Raw genomic sequence first — 16,457 nt, forward strand, 5'->3', positions numbered from 1 at the left:
GTACAGATCCAGAGCATTTCATCTCTTAATTGGGCAATTGCAAAAGCTTCCTACCTGGCCTTTCTGACTCTAGTCTAGGCCTCAGACTTTAGAGCCCCTGTGAATCACTTCTGTTTAGAGATGCTACATATGCAGACTCCGAGGCCTGGAGCTCGGAGATTCAGTAGTTAAAGGGTGGGCCCCAGAATGCCTTGTCTCCACCCTCCCCCACCCCTCCGCTGCCAAATTCTCTAGCAATTATGCAGAGAAATAATGCTCTGATCTTACTCTCAAATCCGGCCTCTCTGCTGGGCCAGCGTTATCTTACTAAAACTTAAACCTGGTCATTTACTTCTCTTGCTTGATAACCTTTATTGGTCCCTGTTATTTACTGGATAAAGCCAAATTGTAGAGTGTCCCATTCAAATGGTTTCAGTCTGGGCTTTGCCTGTCTTTCTAATGCCAAATATGCTCTTTTTCCTCACATACTATTGGTCAGCCACAAAGCTTTTGCTGTTGTCCCTTGAACAGAGGATATTCTTTCTTGACTGTGATTTTGTACACGGTATCACTTATGTTTGAATGCCCTTTTTCTTTCTGTGCCTGACATTTTGCAAGATTCAGCTAAAAATACACCTCTTCTGTGGCTCACCATTGTCATCATCCCTGTCTCTGCATCTCTTTCAACATTTCATGTATGATGTAGTATGTTATGGGATTATAAAGATAATTCGATGATTTCCTAAATTTGAACACTTCATGAGTCCTCCTTAATAAGAGATTTTTCAAGGGCATGAACCACTTTTGTGGTTCCAAGTGTCTGGTCCAATAAGTATTTTTGGAATAGATTTATGTATGTGCATGTATATAAATAACCATACGATTTAAGCCATGTTCTAGGAACAGTGTTGAGGATTTAAACATGTGTATAATTGTTACGCAATAATTCTTTCTATACATTGGCTCAAGAGAAAGGTGTTGATAGGTGAGCCTGATTGCATTAAGTTCCTGCTAGGTGCCTCTAGGGCACAGATTTTCCAACTTTGAAGGAAAACTTGACAAGAAGTGAGAAATACTTCTTCTTCCCACCCTTCTTAGACTAAAGAGAGCCCCAAGGCGGAAAGATGCCTTGAAGGTAGGAACAGCAGGAGTTCTCATGGGGAATAGAGCTGGTCAATCAGGACAGTGAACGTCTAGGGTCATACCTACAAGGACCATGAATTCGGTCATCAGACACAATGTTCTATAACAATTTATGTTCTAAGCCTGATATTTTAAACATTCAGTAAGGTCTCCGGAGGCACTAAAGGACTCTAATTTGGCAAGCCCAATGCATCCCTTTCCAGTTCCTCACCCTCAACCTTCCTTGGCCATTGTGGCCACAGGGCTGTGCCTCAGATGATGGCATAGACTGGGGGAGATATAGGTTGAAGGGCTTTGGTCTTGCACACATCCTTGAAAAGATTGGTTCAGTCTCCAGCATTTCCTAGACCAAAGGTCTTATCAAAGACAAGCTGATTTCCCACATTGTGTCAATACAATTTAGGTAACTTACCCCTGCTCCCCCATCCAGATGATGGTTCAGACCCTCAGCCCCTTGTGAATCAGGAAGACACATCTGGTTATTTCATTGAGGAAGACACTGAAACAGTGAAGAAGATGATGGATTATATAGTCGAAGTTACTTGAGGAATCTGAAGTAGAATGGTGTTTCTAAATCTTCCATAGAAAGAGGGAAAGGAAAGTTTTCTTCCAGGAAAACTTCTAAGGAGTCAGGGGTTCTCTTTTTATCCCTACTGTCCTACCCTAACATCTTCTTAGACACGCCAGGAGCCCCCCCCATTTTAAGGCCTTGCAAGCACCAGAGAACTACTTTGGGGAGAGACAGCTAATTCTGTGGAGGAGCATGGGGCCAGAAGACTTGATCATCCCATTTCACCTTCAGTAAGAGTCTCTCTTCTATGCTTCTCCAAAGCCAGCCATAAGATATGGAAGAGAATGCTAACTATGGTGGTAATTAAGTGATAATTAAGGGGTGCCTGGGTCCTGGGACCTGGGTCTTGGCCACTCAGGTCATGGGTTGTGGGTGGTGACTTCGAGCCCCATGTTGGGCTCCAAACTCAGCTTGGAATCTGCTTGGGATCCTCTGCCTCTCCCTCTGCCCATCCCCCATCTCTCTCAAATAAATAAACAAATAAATAAAAATAAATAAATAAATAAAATCTTAAGAAAAGCTGATAATTAAATCCAACTAACTGTTTTATTTCTTAAGAGAAGTTTGCATGAGAGGATCACATGATTCTTTGAAGGCGTTGAGAGTTGTTCATTGTATATTTGGGCAAATCAGATCCTTCACTCATTTTATTCTTGAGAGATCTGGCCTTCCTCTGTCCAGATACCCTAGAGGTCTCAGTACCAAGATGCTTTTCAGGGATTGATACAACTCTTGATGAAATGTGTTCATAATTTCCTTCTTTCCCCAGGAAAGTGAAGCAGCAATTTCCCCACCCTGTTCCTCAGCTCCTGACCCACATGGGAAATCCATGGAGGGGGCAGAAAGAAAGGGAGAGAATCTCAAGCAGCATCCACTGACACAGGGCTCAGTCTCATGACCCTGAGGTTATAAGCTGAGCCGAAATCAAGAGTCAGACGCTTAACCAACTGAGCCACCGGGCACCCCTGTGATGCTCTTCGTAAGTATCAAAGGAGGCTGGAAGGAAACAGAAGCTAGGGGGGTTTAGGGCCCTATTTTTCCTAGGAATTATACATAGTTCTGCTATGTCTCTGGGTTTCTGGAATGAAGCTGATGTTTTAGGCCACAGCTGAACCATCTCATGTGTGTAAGTGGAGATAGGATAATAAAGTAGACGGGAGGAGAGTCACACCTCTGATTAACCACCCACCGCATGCCAAGCCCTGTGCCCAGTGCTTCGTGTATTTTCCTTTATTCCTCACCACAACCCTCCAGGTACTATTGTTTTCTCCTTGCCTATAGGATAAAATGGAAAGCCCAAGAAGGTTAGATCTTAGCAAAAATCACAGAACTCTTAAGTGTTAGTGACAGATTTCCAACCAAACTGACGTCTCTCTCCACTAAACACGCCTTTTCCTCAACACTGGTACAGTGGTTACGAGTGAAGTCTCTGGAATATGGTCTGGTGTGAACTCTGCTAACCCTCAGTTTCCTTACCTGGAAAATTAGGGCTGTAGTAGAATCTACCATAGAGGATCACATTCGGAACAATGCGTGATAAATGCTTGGCATATGACAGGAACAACAACAACAACAAAAGCCCCTAGTAAATGTTCATTCTTATTATCATTAAACTACATCCTGAAGTCTCAGGGCTCAGAAAGGGCACTGGACCAAAGAGCCAGTATGTCTAGTGTATTAATTAGGATGCAGGCTGGGTCCCTGGGGTGCTTTTTGAAAACATGTCCACAAATTCTTTAATATTCCTCCCCTGAAAAGGTGGAGCCTGGTTCCCATCCCCTGGAGAGTGTGCTGGGTTTGTAGACCTTCTAACAAGTAGAATGAAGCAGAGGTGACAACTCCTGACTTTGGAGACTGGGTCATAAAAATGCACTGCAGTTTTCTTCAAAGACACTTACCTACAGAAAAGCCATGTGGTGGGGATGGTCTCTGTTAACAGGGAAGTCTCTGTTAACAGCCATGTGAATGAGCTTGGAAGGAGATACTTTGCTTTGGTCAAACCTCTAATGACTTCGGGGCCCAGCCAACACCCTGGCTGCAACCTCAGGAGAGATCCCGAGACAAAAAACCACACAGTTCATTCACACTGAATTCCTGACCCACAGAAACTATGAGACAATAAATTTTTGTTGTTTTAAGCCACCGAGTTTTGGGGTAATGTGCTGTTTAGCAATGGACAAATAATACAGCTATTGTAGCAAAGAGACATAAAAATGCAGAGACTCAAAAAAATCTAGTTTATTTCTGTCTTGTAAATATTCCAAGAAAAGGAGGGGCAAGGCAAGGAGGAAGTTCGGCTTTCCAAAGCCATCCAGAGACTCAGGTTCTTTTCTCTTGCCACTTGGCCTCATCCTGAGATGTGTTCCTTGTTCATCCATTAGAAGCTGGCTTGCCAGTTATGTATCTTATGTTTCAACCCCAAGGGAGGGTATGAAAGCGTGGGGGGACAGCGTCTTCTCTGTAAGAAATAGAGCATTACTCTTGTTCCCGTCCCATTGGTGAGAATTTAGTCATATGGTTCCACCTAGCTGCAAAGGAGGCTGGGAAATGGAGTCTCTGTGTGGACAGTCATGAGTCCTGCTGAAACTCAGGGTGGTTCTATTAATAACAGGAAGAAGTGGAGAATGGAATTGAATCTAGTGGACGATGAGTGGTCTCTTCTACCCAGGTCCTGGTGTTGGTGCCTTCTCTGAGACTTTCAATTAGTTACCTCTCCAGGGCTGCTTTCTCATTTAGAAAGTGAAGAATCCGATGAGATTGGTGGATTCCAAACCCTTTTTTTTTTTAGCAGAATCTTTTTATTAAATAATATTTTAAAACAGAAACTGCCTGCATAAAAGAAATAAAAACAGATCTGCTCTGTTTGAATTACCATGGGGTGTCTCTCCCTGAGCATGCTCCCACATTGGTGGCCCCATGAAAAGTTATTTGAAATGCTGGGGCTCTGTGAGGCATGGTCAGAAATCCACCAAATGAAAAATGCTCCTGGATTCCTTCCAGTTCTGGTGTTTTTGAGGTTGTGATCATCCACCTGTGTGTCCTGAGCTGGGCTGGATCACAGCCTTGTCTTGCTTGGCAGCTGGGAGTTTGCCGGACCTGCATGCATTGGCAGGGGACACACCAGAATGAGCTTTTGCTCTGGGTGTCAGGCCTCTCCTCACTTCTTTAACTCCTTTCCTTATCTTGTACCATATCTCTCCTTTCTCCTAATGCAAACAAGTGTCCTCCCATCCCTGGGCCAGGGGCCAAGGTGCCGTGCAGCTAGGAAGGAGTGTTCTAAGTTGCCAGTACAATTTATCCTTGTGTTCAGCCCCACAGGTGGGGATGTAGAGATTCTTGAAGCAGACTCTGTCTTCCTCCCAGGTTAATATTTCTTTCTTTCTCCTTTTCTTTTCTTTTTCTCTCTTCCTTCCTTCCTTCCTTCCTTCCTTCCTTCCTTCCTTCCTTCCTTCCTTCCTTCCTTTCTTTCTAAGATCTTATTTATTTGAGAGAGAAAGAGAGAGCACTAGCAGGGGGAGCCGCAGAGGGAGAGGGAGAAGCAGACTCCCTGCTAAGCAGGGAGCCCAAAGTGGGGCTCCATTCCAGGGCCCTGAGATCATGACAGGGGTGCAAGGCAGCCGCTTAACCGACTGAGCCACCCAGGTGCCCCCCACCCCCAGGTTAATATTTCTACTGCCCCTCTTGCCTCCTCTTCCCAGCTGCCATTGGCCTCAACTGGGATTAGGAGCTCAGGTTCCCTCGAGGTTATAAGTGGTGGATGTGGACTTGCCCAGCCCTGACCCAGTTTGTGAGTGAACTCCAAAGAGCAACAGGGAGAGGCCCCTCCCCTCTGATTTTTCCCTACCCAAAATAATCCCACAATTCTCAAAAATATAAACTGCCTCAGGGAAAGTTACCTAGGGGGAAGAGAGTTCCTTTCTTTTAGTCTGCAGACCGTCAGAACGGGCAGCTGATAAACATTCCTTTCCCTGCTGCCCAAGGTCACTTTCTACTTGTTTCCACTGGCTTAAGATTCCTTCCTGAGAGACTGGCTGTGCTCACCACCTTCTCCCAGGCCACCTCCAGATGCTAAACGGGAATTGGGCAGAGGGCTTAAGTGTCTGCCAAATCAAGGGGACAACCCTAGGCCATTTCGAAGGCTAGTGACCACTGGCCACAAACAGAACATCCCAAGAATGGCTGGGATTGAAGTGGTGATTGGGAAGAAAGGAGGCAAGGTGGACCGCTCTGGGCTTCTTAGGATAAGGAATATCTTACATTCCTGGGCAAGACGTTAGGACCCCATGGGGTTTGTTTAGCACAGGGGCTGCAGGCAAATGATCTTAAGGAGTGAGGCAGGTCCAGGGTTAGAACATACATCATGATGGGTCATAATGAACCAGACAGCAGGTGGTACCTCATCAAAACGGGGCAGCCCCCAATCACCACAGTCAAGTGGAGATGTAGGCTCACTATCCCTTTCAATTTTTTTTTTTTTTTAAGATTTATTTATTTGACAGAGAGAGACACCGCGAGAGAGGGAACACAAGCAGGAGGAGTGGGAGAGGGAGAAGCAGGCTTCCCGCTGAGCAGGGAACCCAATGTGGAGCTCGATCCCAGAACCCTGGGATCATGACCTGAGCCGAAGGCAGACGCTTAATGACTGAGCCACCCAGGCGTCCCTGTCCCTTTCAACTTTTTAAGAGAAACTAGACATCCAAGTTTGGTGGAACATTTCCCCGGCGTTGACACATGGCACAGAACGCAGAGCACCCTCTGCGGGCAGGTTCAGCTCTCCGGCTGCCACTTCGCTTACCCCTAAGGGCAAGCCCTTCCCGCGTGAATCTTTCTCCCTCCAGTGTGTCACCAGCTCCCAATTTAAAACAAAAACAAAACAAAACAAACAAACAAAAAACCCAACGAAACCATGTTGGAGATTAGTCTCAGCATTTTGAACCAGTGGCTAGATGTTCACATGGGAACGTCTTCATGGAGAGTCCAGGGGCTTATATTCGTTTCCCATTGTGTTGAAACAAATCACCACAAACTGAATGGCTTAAACTGAATGGCTTAAACAATGTGAATTTATTATCTTACAGTTTTGTAGATCAGAAGTCTGACACAGGTCTCATGGGGCTAAAATCAAGCCCTGTCTGCAGGGCTATGTTCCCTTCTGGAGGATCAGAGGAGAATCCATTTTCTTGCCTTTTCGCAGCTTCTAGAAGCTGCCGGCATTCCTTCCTTCCTGACCCAGCAAGGGGGTTCAGCCCGCACATCAAATCTCTCATTACAGCATCAAAAGGTTCTCTGCTTTTCAGGATTCATGTGATTGGGCCCACCAGGCAATCCAGTGTTATTTCCTCATACAAGGTTGTAGTTTAAAGTGTTTTTTGTTTTTTAATTTATTTAAGCAATCTCTGCACCCAGTGTGGGGCTCGAACTCATGACGCCGAGATCCAGAGTTGCATGCTCCACCCAAGGAGCCAGCCAGGCATCCCACAAAGTTGTAGTTTAAATGCCTCTGCAAAATCCCTTTTGCCACACGAGGGAACATTTTTATAGGATCCAGGCATTAGGGTATGAACAGGGCTCTTCTCTAAACTTTTGAATCTTTTCTTCAAAAAAAGCTCTGGGGAGAGAAACCTAAGATAAACAGCTTCTTTCTTTCTGTCTGTCTGTTTTCTTGTTCTATTATTTTTTAAAAGTCTTAATTCCGCATACAGTGTTATATTAGTTTCAGGTGTACAATAGAGTGATTCAACAATTCTTTTTCTTTTTAAACAGATTCTTTTTTTTCTTTTTAAGATTTACTTATTTGAGAGAGAGAGAGAGAGACAGCGAGCACAAGGAGAAGCAAGCTCTCTGCTGAGCAGGGAGCCCGATGTGGGGCTCGATCCCTGGACTCCGGGATCATGACCGGAAGGCAGATGCCTAACCGACTGAGCCACCCAGGTGTCCCTGATTCAACAATTCTGTACATCACCCAATGTTCATCACAAGTGCATTCGTAATCCCCATCACCTACTTCACCCCTCCCCTCTGGTAACCATCAGTTGGGGTTTATCTTTCTTCATAACCAGACTCACTCTCCCCGCCCCAATCAGGCTTCCTTCTCTGTAAGAGATTATTCTAGCAGGGGCCTTTCTGTGCCGCCAGGCCGGGGCCCGCTCCAGCCAGTGGAACGCTCAGCTGCCTCTCTGGCCCCGGTGCCATCTGCTACCTCGGGGCTCAGAAGCAGCCCTTCTCCCTTAGCTCCCCTCCCTGTGGAGCTTCTCAGCTGGGATTACTTACAGGGTGAGGGACGGGGGCCTCCCTCTCCCCAGGTGCGGCGAAGGTTCCGGGGCTTGCCACCAAGGCTGGAGTCAACATCACCCAGGCTGGGGCTGGAGGCGGTGAGGGCAGGAAGAGAGCAGGACGACAAGACTGATGTGGGCTGCCCCGTCCCCGAGGGACAGGGCCCGGCCAGCTGGAAGCTCAGGCTGCATCTGACAAGAGCTCACTTAGTCCTGTCCGTCGTCAAGTCCTTCGCTTGGGTTCAAATGGCCAACTGCTCCCACGAAGAGGATTAGGGAGTCTGGACTTTTAGCATCAGTTTTGGCAGGTGGGAGGAAGACCAACCCGTGACAGCTACCCGCCCCCCACCCCCAACCGCTTGGGAGGATAGCACTGATTCTGCGTAATGACCAGGCTGTGCCCCCCGTCTCTCTCCCTGGAACCATATAGGTCCACAACACACACACACACACACGCGTGCACGCACGCACGCACACACACGAGCGTGCACACACACGCGTGCACGCACGCTCACAACCTTCAGTGGTGGAGTCGGGGACGAAAGGCATGGCAGCAGGATGATTACACCAGGGTGAATCCCAGCACTTTCACTGGCCACTGTGTGTCCTCCCGAAAATTATTTACCTCAGTTGCCCTGCTCTTAAGCAATGCCAACGACACCTTTCACGGGGTTTTTAGGAGGATTAAACGGGTTAATATCTTAATATCTGTAAAGGCAGGACACTGCCTCGGCAGCCCCGTCACACAGCTTTGTTAAATCATACAAATACGTACCCTGCTCTGAAGGATGATCTTTGGCCAACTCTACTTTAATAGCTGTACTTCTCTACTAGAAGTTAGAAATAAATTCCCAAGTGACTCAGCTTGAAACAATGCGAGGGGATTCGCGTGAGGCACATTCGGCCTGCACTCATACAGCTGTGTTTTCATTTATTTAAGCAATATCTCCACCCAACGTGGGGCTCGAACTCACCTGCTCTGTGAGGATAATCTTTGGCCAAATCGGCGTTAGTAGCCATACTTCTCTACTAGAAGCTAGAAGGCGCTGCAGGTTACATCAATAGTAACAGATATATGTACTAGACTAGAACGAAGGAGGTGCCAAGTCCACAGTACTCTGTACTGGTCAGGTCAACACTCAGTCCGTCCAAGAGCCTGAGTTACTTCTGGGTTATTTGTACTTATCTTAAGTCCTCCTGCTCATGGTTCTGATAGGGGGTTGATGCATTTTAACTGGAATCCACATTCCTAATGAAGGCCTCACTCTATGACCCTTAGATGCTCTTGACCCTCAACAGTACCAGAAATTTGAGGTCCTGGCAACTACGCTTTGCTTGAAGCACCGAGACCAGCATTGGTTGCCACAAACAGAGAGAGATGCCGCTGTTGGCTGGGGAGGAAACTTGAAACATGACAAACGCAGACTCTTGGAAACAATCAGAGCTGTTAGGCGGAAAGCGGGGGACACAGGAGAGCCAGGGGAGCTGGCTTCACACCATGGGAAGGGTTGGGGCAAGAGAAAGAACACTTATTAAATACCACTGTTCTCTGAGCACAGTATCGCATATCTAATTAAGCTCCCATCGAAACCCTATGGAAGAGACAGGACTCTCGCACGAGACGAGGTGGGGAAGAGGCAAAGTGACCTGCCCAAAGGCTCTCATAGCCAGGGGGCTCAGGCTGGCAGATCTTTTGGCCTCATGTCATGACCACTGTAACGGGACTGCATGATGCATGTGTGATATTAGAGCTTTCTCATATTCAGAGCTGGTACAATGGTATGGAAGTTCTGTACCAGTTCTGTACCATCGAAGGTGTCCAAGGAGGTGTGTGATGGATCTCATCAAAGATATTAAAAAGGTAATTTATTTATGCCTTGTTGGAGGGTGGAAATGGGTCATCTAGGAAGGCACCTTCCAGCTTTGAGATTCTGAGTTTCTATACTTTGGGGTAAGATAGACTCTTCAGGCATATTAAGTGATTTCTTTTCCCTGTATTTTTCACCTTCTCTTCTGTCCCCTTCTCCTCTTCATGCAGATATTCTGTTCTGGGAACACGTCTTTTTTAAAAGGAGGGATGTGGTGGCTGGCAATTTGGGCAGCTGGGATAACAGAAAGACCATACTACTCTCTCTGGTTGGTGAGTCTAAATTTTTACTAAGTTTACTAAGGAGATTGCATTACATTCTAATGAGGCAAACCTGGAAAGATGACAAGAGGAAGCAATTACATCACCCTTCTTTCCCTCTCCTCCAATTCCTTGGTACCAGGCAAAGCCCAGACCCCCCTGAATGTAGGATTTAGGGCTGGGGTTGATTTAAGATTCACATTCTGCTATCCAATCACAATGGGGACTTGATATTGAAACTGGAATTTTTTTTGAAAATAAAGCGATATTTCGTCCACACCTGAGCTTGGGAACAGAGACCTATTTTAAGCCTGGCGGTGGACGTGCCTTCCTCGCAGCGGCACAAGGGGGTTGTAAGCCTGAAGTTTTTGGTCCTCTGCTGCCCCTGTGTGGACATAGCGGGAAACAACACTTCAAGATCTCGCTTGTGGCCAGAGTAAAACTGGACTTGAGAGAAAGAACCGCCCCCCCGAGACTCGCTGGAGGTTTATGACCACCATGAGGGAGTCAGGAACTGTTGCTATCCCCAGAAAGCTAGGGTTTTCCAGGAGAGAGGTGGGGAGCTCCTACAAGCTGTCAATGACTTCACCAGGATCTTGTCTTGTCCACCATCTTTATTTTTCCTCAAGACACCTGCAGCCAGGAAGCGAGCGATCATCTACAGACTCCCAGGCATGCACCTCTGCAGCTTTTGGCCGCGCCCAGCGCCCGCGGGCACAGCGCCAATCCTCCCACACCTCCTCTTCCTGCGCTTGGAGTAACAAGTCTGTGAGTGTCTCCCTCTGGTCTCACAGCTTTTCACACTCTCTCTTTACCGTCTGTCTCTACACCACCATCTACACAACATATCTACACCATCACGTTCGTGCTTGCAGCATCCCTGACTCCCTGCACAGGCACAGGACAGGGGAAGATGGGGTATCTGGGCCTCCTCCCTCCAGCTGGGAGCCAGGGCCAAATGCACCTGGCCTGATCCCCTATCCCCTCCCCTCAGGCCTCCAGACCCTGCCGCAGCCTGCGGTCCAGGGCCAGGAGCTGTCGCAAGAAGCCCCGGTTGGGGATGATGCCTCGGTGGTCCTTGACTTTCTTGATGGCCTCCACGAGGGTGAGGTGGTGGTACAGCATGAGGTAGGCCAGTACCAGCGTGGCAGATCGGCTCACTCCCACGGCGCAGTGTACCAGGATCTTCCCTGCGAGGACAGACACACGAGGAGGCTGTGGGACTGTCTGTGGTGGGCTGGAGGCGGCTAGGGAGAGGGCGATGGGGCCAGGTGAGGAGGACGACAGGGAAGCAGGTGCACACGGAGACAGGATGGGATGCCGACTAGGGGTGGGAAGAATGCCGACCCCTGGGAGGTCTGGACGGGATAAGATGGACAACGTGCAGCAGCTCAGCGTCCGGGAGTCTGAAAGGGGCTCCCAGGGAGACAGACGCTCATCACTAATGTAAAACTGAGTCTCGCACAGAGTGAGGATCTGGGGATCTGGTGAGTGTTCCCCAGTGCATTAGCATCTGTGCTCTGTTAACACTTTGGATTATTTCCTTCTCTTCTCATGCACTGCCTTTAACAAATAGTTGAGAGTGTTTTTCTTGCCTTCATATCAGATCCTGAGCATTCTGTCACGTCATTCAAATCTCTCCAGCCTTGAACCCTCCAGCTTTCCCCTAACTCCGATGTCCCTTGTTCCTTCCCTCCCCCTGGCTTCGCCCTCCTACCTCCTGGCTGGTTCAGCGCCCGGTGGATGAAGTCAGCAGCCGTCTGGAAGTGGATGCTCATGTCAAAGGCTGGCGAGTCATGGGCCTCAACACCCAGGTAGCGAATGCCCAGCCCCTCGTAGGCCTCGGGCGTGCCTCGCCACCTGCTGTGTGAGGCATTGAGGACGTGGGTGACGCCCAGGCGACGGAGCTCCCGGCGGTTGTTGGCTATGTCCCTGCATTGAGTAGAGGATAAAGGGAGGGTGGGGAAGCTAGGCTCTGAGGCAAGAAGCCCTGGCCTCCACCCTGTCCACTGCCTAGCTAACGTCATTGGCTCCATGCCTCCGCTGTACTTACTGAGGACCCAGAGGGGGGAACCAAGATGGGCAACGACCTGGCATCTCGTCCTTGAGCAAGGGTTGAGGGTACTGGGGAGGTTCTGCCTGGAGAAGAGAAGACTAATGGGGTGGGCGAACGATAGCCATAATAAAATATTGAGAGTCCTCCAAGGCAGCTTGATCTGTGGGAAGGACTGACTGGCTCTGTACTTCGTGTACAGAAGTATGTACTAACCGTGGAATCCAGCTGAAGAAAGACGGAAACACCTTGGGAGAGAATGACTCTCCTGTCACTGGGGTATTCAAGCACAGAGAGGAGGTCAATGTATAGGCATGGATGCACAAGAGGGGATCTGGACCTCAGCTGGGTTGTTGGACCAGCTCACGTTCAACCTCCTTGTTAACCTTGAGGTGATAGGATTCTGACCCTTGCTCCCACACCTAGCTCCCCTGTTACTTTCTGCTCTCGTTGACACCCAGAATGTTCTCATGTTCTACTAGTTATTCCATGCTCATTTGGACCATGTTTTACGACGTCACCTTTGGGGGTTCCTCTGGCCCATCCCCCTCAGCTTAGTGGCAGACATCTCTCAGGCAACATGGCCATACCTCAGGGCCAACGCCCTGTCCAGTGCAAACTCCTCAAGTACGAGCCCTGAACTTGAACCTCCAAGTCCTGGCTCTGCTACTTACGACCCGTGTGACCTTGGGCCAGTCACAATGTCTCTGAGCTTCAGTTTTGCCATCTGTAACCTGGGGGCAGTGGTACCTACCTCACAAGGCTGTTGTGAAGATTAAGAGAGAAAATGCATGTGAAAAACTCCTTGTAGACTATGAAGCCCTTGAGAGACAGAGAAGTGAGGGGCCTCCTCCCTGGATGCTCTTCTCTCCAGGCCCTCCTGCTGCAGGGCCTCTGCATACACTGCGGCTTTGCCTGGTCAACCCCTCGGCTTCCTACCCCTTCCTGGCTCCCGATGGCTGCCCGTGTCCAGCATCACAGCACAATACATGGAAGGTCAGCGAAGTCATCTACAGTGTCCGCCACATGGCATTGGCATGCAGTAATTAATTTTGCTAAGTGAGTGACGTTATTACTTGAACAGAGACTATCTGTCCAGAGTTGGGCATATCAATAATCCTGCCCCAACTGCCCCAAACCCTCCAGCCTCCACTCTCTGCCCATGCACCCCTGCCCCTCCCTCCTCACCCTGGAACCAGCAACACGACTCAGCACCTGCCTGCCACCCTTCTCCTTTCTTCTTGCGTGTGTACACACACACACACACACACACACACACGCGCGCGCGCGCAGCCATGACCCTGGGATGCCGGGTACGTACTGGTCTCCGAGGTAGAGGCCCGGCCAGACCTCGTCGGCATGGTTACAGGCGGTCTTGCCTGTGTAGAGCAGCCTCTCCAACTCAAAGACATTGAGGAAGGGATGTTGCACATCTGGCATCTCCTCCAGGGCCCCTCTAGTGCGAACAGGAGACCTCGAGCCGCTCCGGGAGAAGCGGGCCATAAAAGTCATGGAGGCCCAGAGCCAGTTACCAGGGCACATCTTGGAGGCGGCTGCAGGGGTGGCTATGCGCCGACGCTGGGTCAGTCTCCAGGTAGCTGTTGCTGGAGGAGGGATGGAAGGGAGACACACCTGAGTGGGTCCGGAGCAGCTGCTTCTTCTTGCCAACTGGGCTGGGCCCTGGGGAGAAGCTTCTCAAGGGAGGGAAGGGAAGTCTGGCCCTGGCGGGGGCGGGGGCAGGGGCTCCCTAATTACTCTTTCCTTCAAGCTGCGGCAGCTCCTTTCTGCTCTTGGGCTCAGCCAGGCAAGGAGGTGGGAGTCACATGTCCTTGTTTACGGGAGAAGGAGCTGCCCAGCTGCTGGCTTTTTGCCCCACCACTCCACCTCCACTCCCAACACACATACACAAACACACACACGCGCACACATTTGATATTTGGGTGGCAGTGCCCATTGTGGGAGCTCCCGCCAGCCAGAATCTGGGTCTCACCTGCCTGGGTCCCCAGGCAAAGAGCCCAGGGAGCTGGGAGGGGAAGGGGGGGTGGCTTTGGACCCACCCGGAGAGAATGAGCAGGAAGATAGCAGCAGCTGGGGCCATGACATATGCCAAGCCCTTCTCCTCAGCACCAGGGAGATGGGCTGCTTTAACCCATTGCTGCCCTACCACTGCCTCAGAGTTAAGCCTACTATGGGAAGTGTTACGTTGGGGGCTGGGGTGAGTGGGGAACAGCAATAAAGAGAAAGTGTGAGTTTTTGAAAAATACTTGCCGAAGGCATGCACTAATGGAAGAGGGTGCCAAGCTAAGTGCACAACAGCCAATCTGCTCTCCTTTGATCAGCATGCAGAAATTATTGATCAAACCTCATCTCTCATGTGAAGATTTCTGAGTCAAGCAGGGCTGGAGTAATGTGTCTGGGTGTGTAGGGGAGAGGCGGAGGCTGGGGGCTGAAGAAGGGAAGGGATAAGGGATTCTGCCAGGCCCAGGGGCTCAGAGGCTGAAATGACCATCTGAGTTGCTGTTGGAGTCAAGTGACCCTATTCGGGGCATGTGGCTGGCAGTGAGGGGCTTAGCAGGTGTGCCTCAGACTCCCTGTGGACAACTGGCCTTTGTAAAAGGCTTGTGCAGAGCTGCAGAGCTGGGAAGAGCCAGCCTTTGAGACTTGTCCTGGGTCCTTCAGGCAGAGAGGCCACTGTGACAAGAGCCCCTCCGTCCTCCTCCTCCCCCTCTCCCATCACCAGGGTGGACTGGCCCCAAGGATTCCCTTTCCACTCCCTTCCTGGTCCTCAACCAAAAGTCTAGTATCGAGAGGCCATCTTTGACCTGCACACACTCTGCGGACCCATCCCTCCCTGTGAGCCAGGACCCCGGCTCTCCTTTCCCCCAGGCCAGGGGAGACCGAGCACTAACAGGTCTTAGGAAGCATGGGCATTAGGATCAGGGCTGCTGAGGGGAGCCTGGATCTTAGGGCGTTCAGGGAGAGAGATGTTTGCAAAGGCTGGGGCAGAAAGAGCACAGAAATATAGCACTCTAGCCACCATCGCCATCACCAACCACCACCACCACCATCATTCCATCATCATCATCATCATCATCATCATCATCATCATCATCATCTGCCTTGTCTCCTCAGGCCTAAAGACCCCATCACTTTATTCCCAAACAACGGTTTCTCGAAATAGGTTCTGCTGCCCGGGTGATTGATGCTAAAGGGTAAAGAGGAAGCGGGAAGGAGCCCAGGTGTAGGGAGGAGCTCGGTGGGACTCTATTTCTCCTCGAGGCTGGCGGAGCCCCATTACGTCCCGGGGTATACCCCTCGGCCTTCTCCAATCCCATCAGCCGCGTTCAGGCGCCTTGGTCCGCGGCCCCCTCCTCCCCGGCCGCCGTGGAGGTTGTAACAGGTTCATGGCTGTCGCCCCAGCCCCGGCTAACCCAGACAACCCGGCGCTGAAGGTGCAGGGAGGGAGCCCTGGGGAGCTCAGCTAGCTCGGCTCCCGCGTCCCCCACCCCCCGCCGCAAGCCCAGCCCAGCCCAGCCCGGAGCCGTGCGCCTCTCCGCGCCGCGGGGGAGGCGACCACCCCCCGCAGCCCCTCTACCTGGGTGCGAGCGCGGCGCGGGGTCTCAGTCGCGGAGGCCGATGGCAGGCGCAACCGGCCCCACGGCCATGACTCTCCTGCGGCCGCCGCCGCCGCCCCCGCCCGCTGCCGCTGCCGCTGCCGCTGCGAGACCGGCTGACGGATTAGCCTCTATTTTTAAGCCATGACACGCACGTCGAAGCAGGGCTCCTATCGGTGTGTCGCTGACACACAGAGACGCAGCCCGACACCCAGCGGCCCGAGCGCACACGCAGCGTGGGCTCACCCGCGGGTGTTTACAGCCCGGACACAGAGCACGCAGCCGAGCAGCCCCGCCTCGCGTGCATGCTCGGGCGGACGTGTGTTTTCGGAGCTGCGCCAATTACAAGGCATTTTGCTTGAGGATGACATTATACAAGCCGTCCCAGACGGTGCCTTAAACACACTCGCTCCTCCCCAGACAGCATTAATTAATTACATAGACACCATGGCGCGCCTTAGTTGTCCATTTCTTATTCTCAAGAACACCGTGTCATAAATAACACGGGTCGGGAGCCCTTATTAGTATTTAGTATATACCACGTGTTTCACATCTCTTCCCTCAGTTTATCCTCACCACAAGTCTGTGAGCTAGGTTGCATTATCACTGTCCCCATTTTAGGGAGGAGGAGACAGAGGCCCAGGGAGGTGAAGTCATTTGCCCAGGCCACACGCTAGTTATGGGCTGAGCTGAGTTT

At 50.5% G+C, this 16,457-nt stretch overlaps 1 protein-coding gene across 1 annotated transcript; it reads right to left on the reverse strand.

The window, feature by feature from the left end:
- Positions 1 to 10,668: 10,668 nt before the first annotated feature.
- On the reverse strand, positions 10,669 to 16,030 carry DUSP26 (dual specificity phosphatase 26). Its single transcript, XM_021694231.1, has 4 exons — positions 15,742 to 16,030; positions 13,468 to 13,750; positions 11,811 to 12,025; positions 10,669 to 11,283 (listed from the first exon to the last, which is right to left on the reverse strand). Exons 2-4 carry the CDS (start codon positions 13,686 to 13,688, stop codon positions 11,084 to 11,086), a joined length of 636 nt encoding a protein of 211 aa, XP_021549906.1. The 5' UTR covers positions 13,689 to 13,750; positions 15,742 to 16,030; the 3' UTR covers positions 10,669 to 11,083.
- Between the last annotated feature and the right edge of the window lie 427 nt (positions 16,031 to 16,457).

The sequence above is a fragment of the Neomonachus schauinslandi genome, chromosome 2 (genome assembly GCF_002201575.2).
Source record: "Neomonachus schauinslandi chromosome 2, ASM220157v2, whole genome shotgun sequence".
Taxonomy (NCBI): domain Eukaryota; kingdom Metazoa; phylum Chordata; class Mammalia; order Carnivora; family Phocidae; genus Neomonachus; species Neomonachus schauinslandi.

What these genes read in the sequence shown, in the direction of transcription:
- DUSP26 (XM_021694231.1), bottom strand. Translation starts at nt 13,688, where the DNA reads ATGTGCCCTGGTAACTGGCTCTGGGCCTCCATGACTTTTATGGCCCGC. An exon ending in GGCCTCTACCTCGGAGACCA is followed by an intron (nt 12,026 to 13,467) that starts GTACGTACCCGG and finishes TACTCAATGCAG; the next exon opens with GGACATAGCCAACAACCGCC. An exon ending in GGCGCTGAACCAGCCAGGAG is followed by an intron (nt 11,284 to 11,810) that starts GTAGGAGGGCGA and finishes CTGTCCTCGCAG; the next exon opens with GGAAGATCCTGGTACACTGC.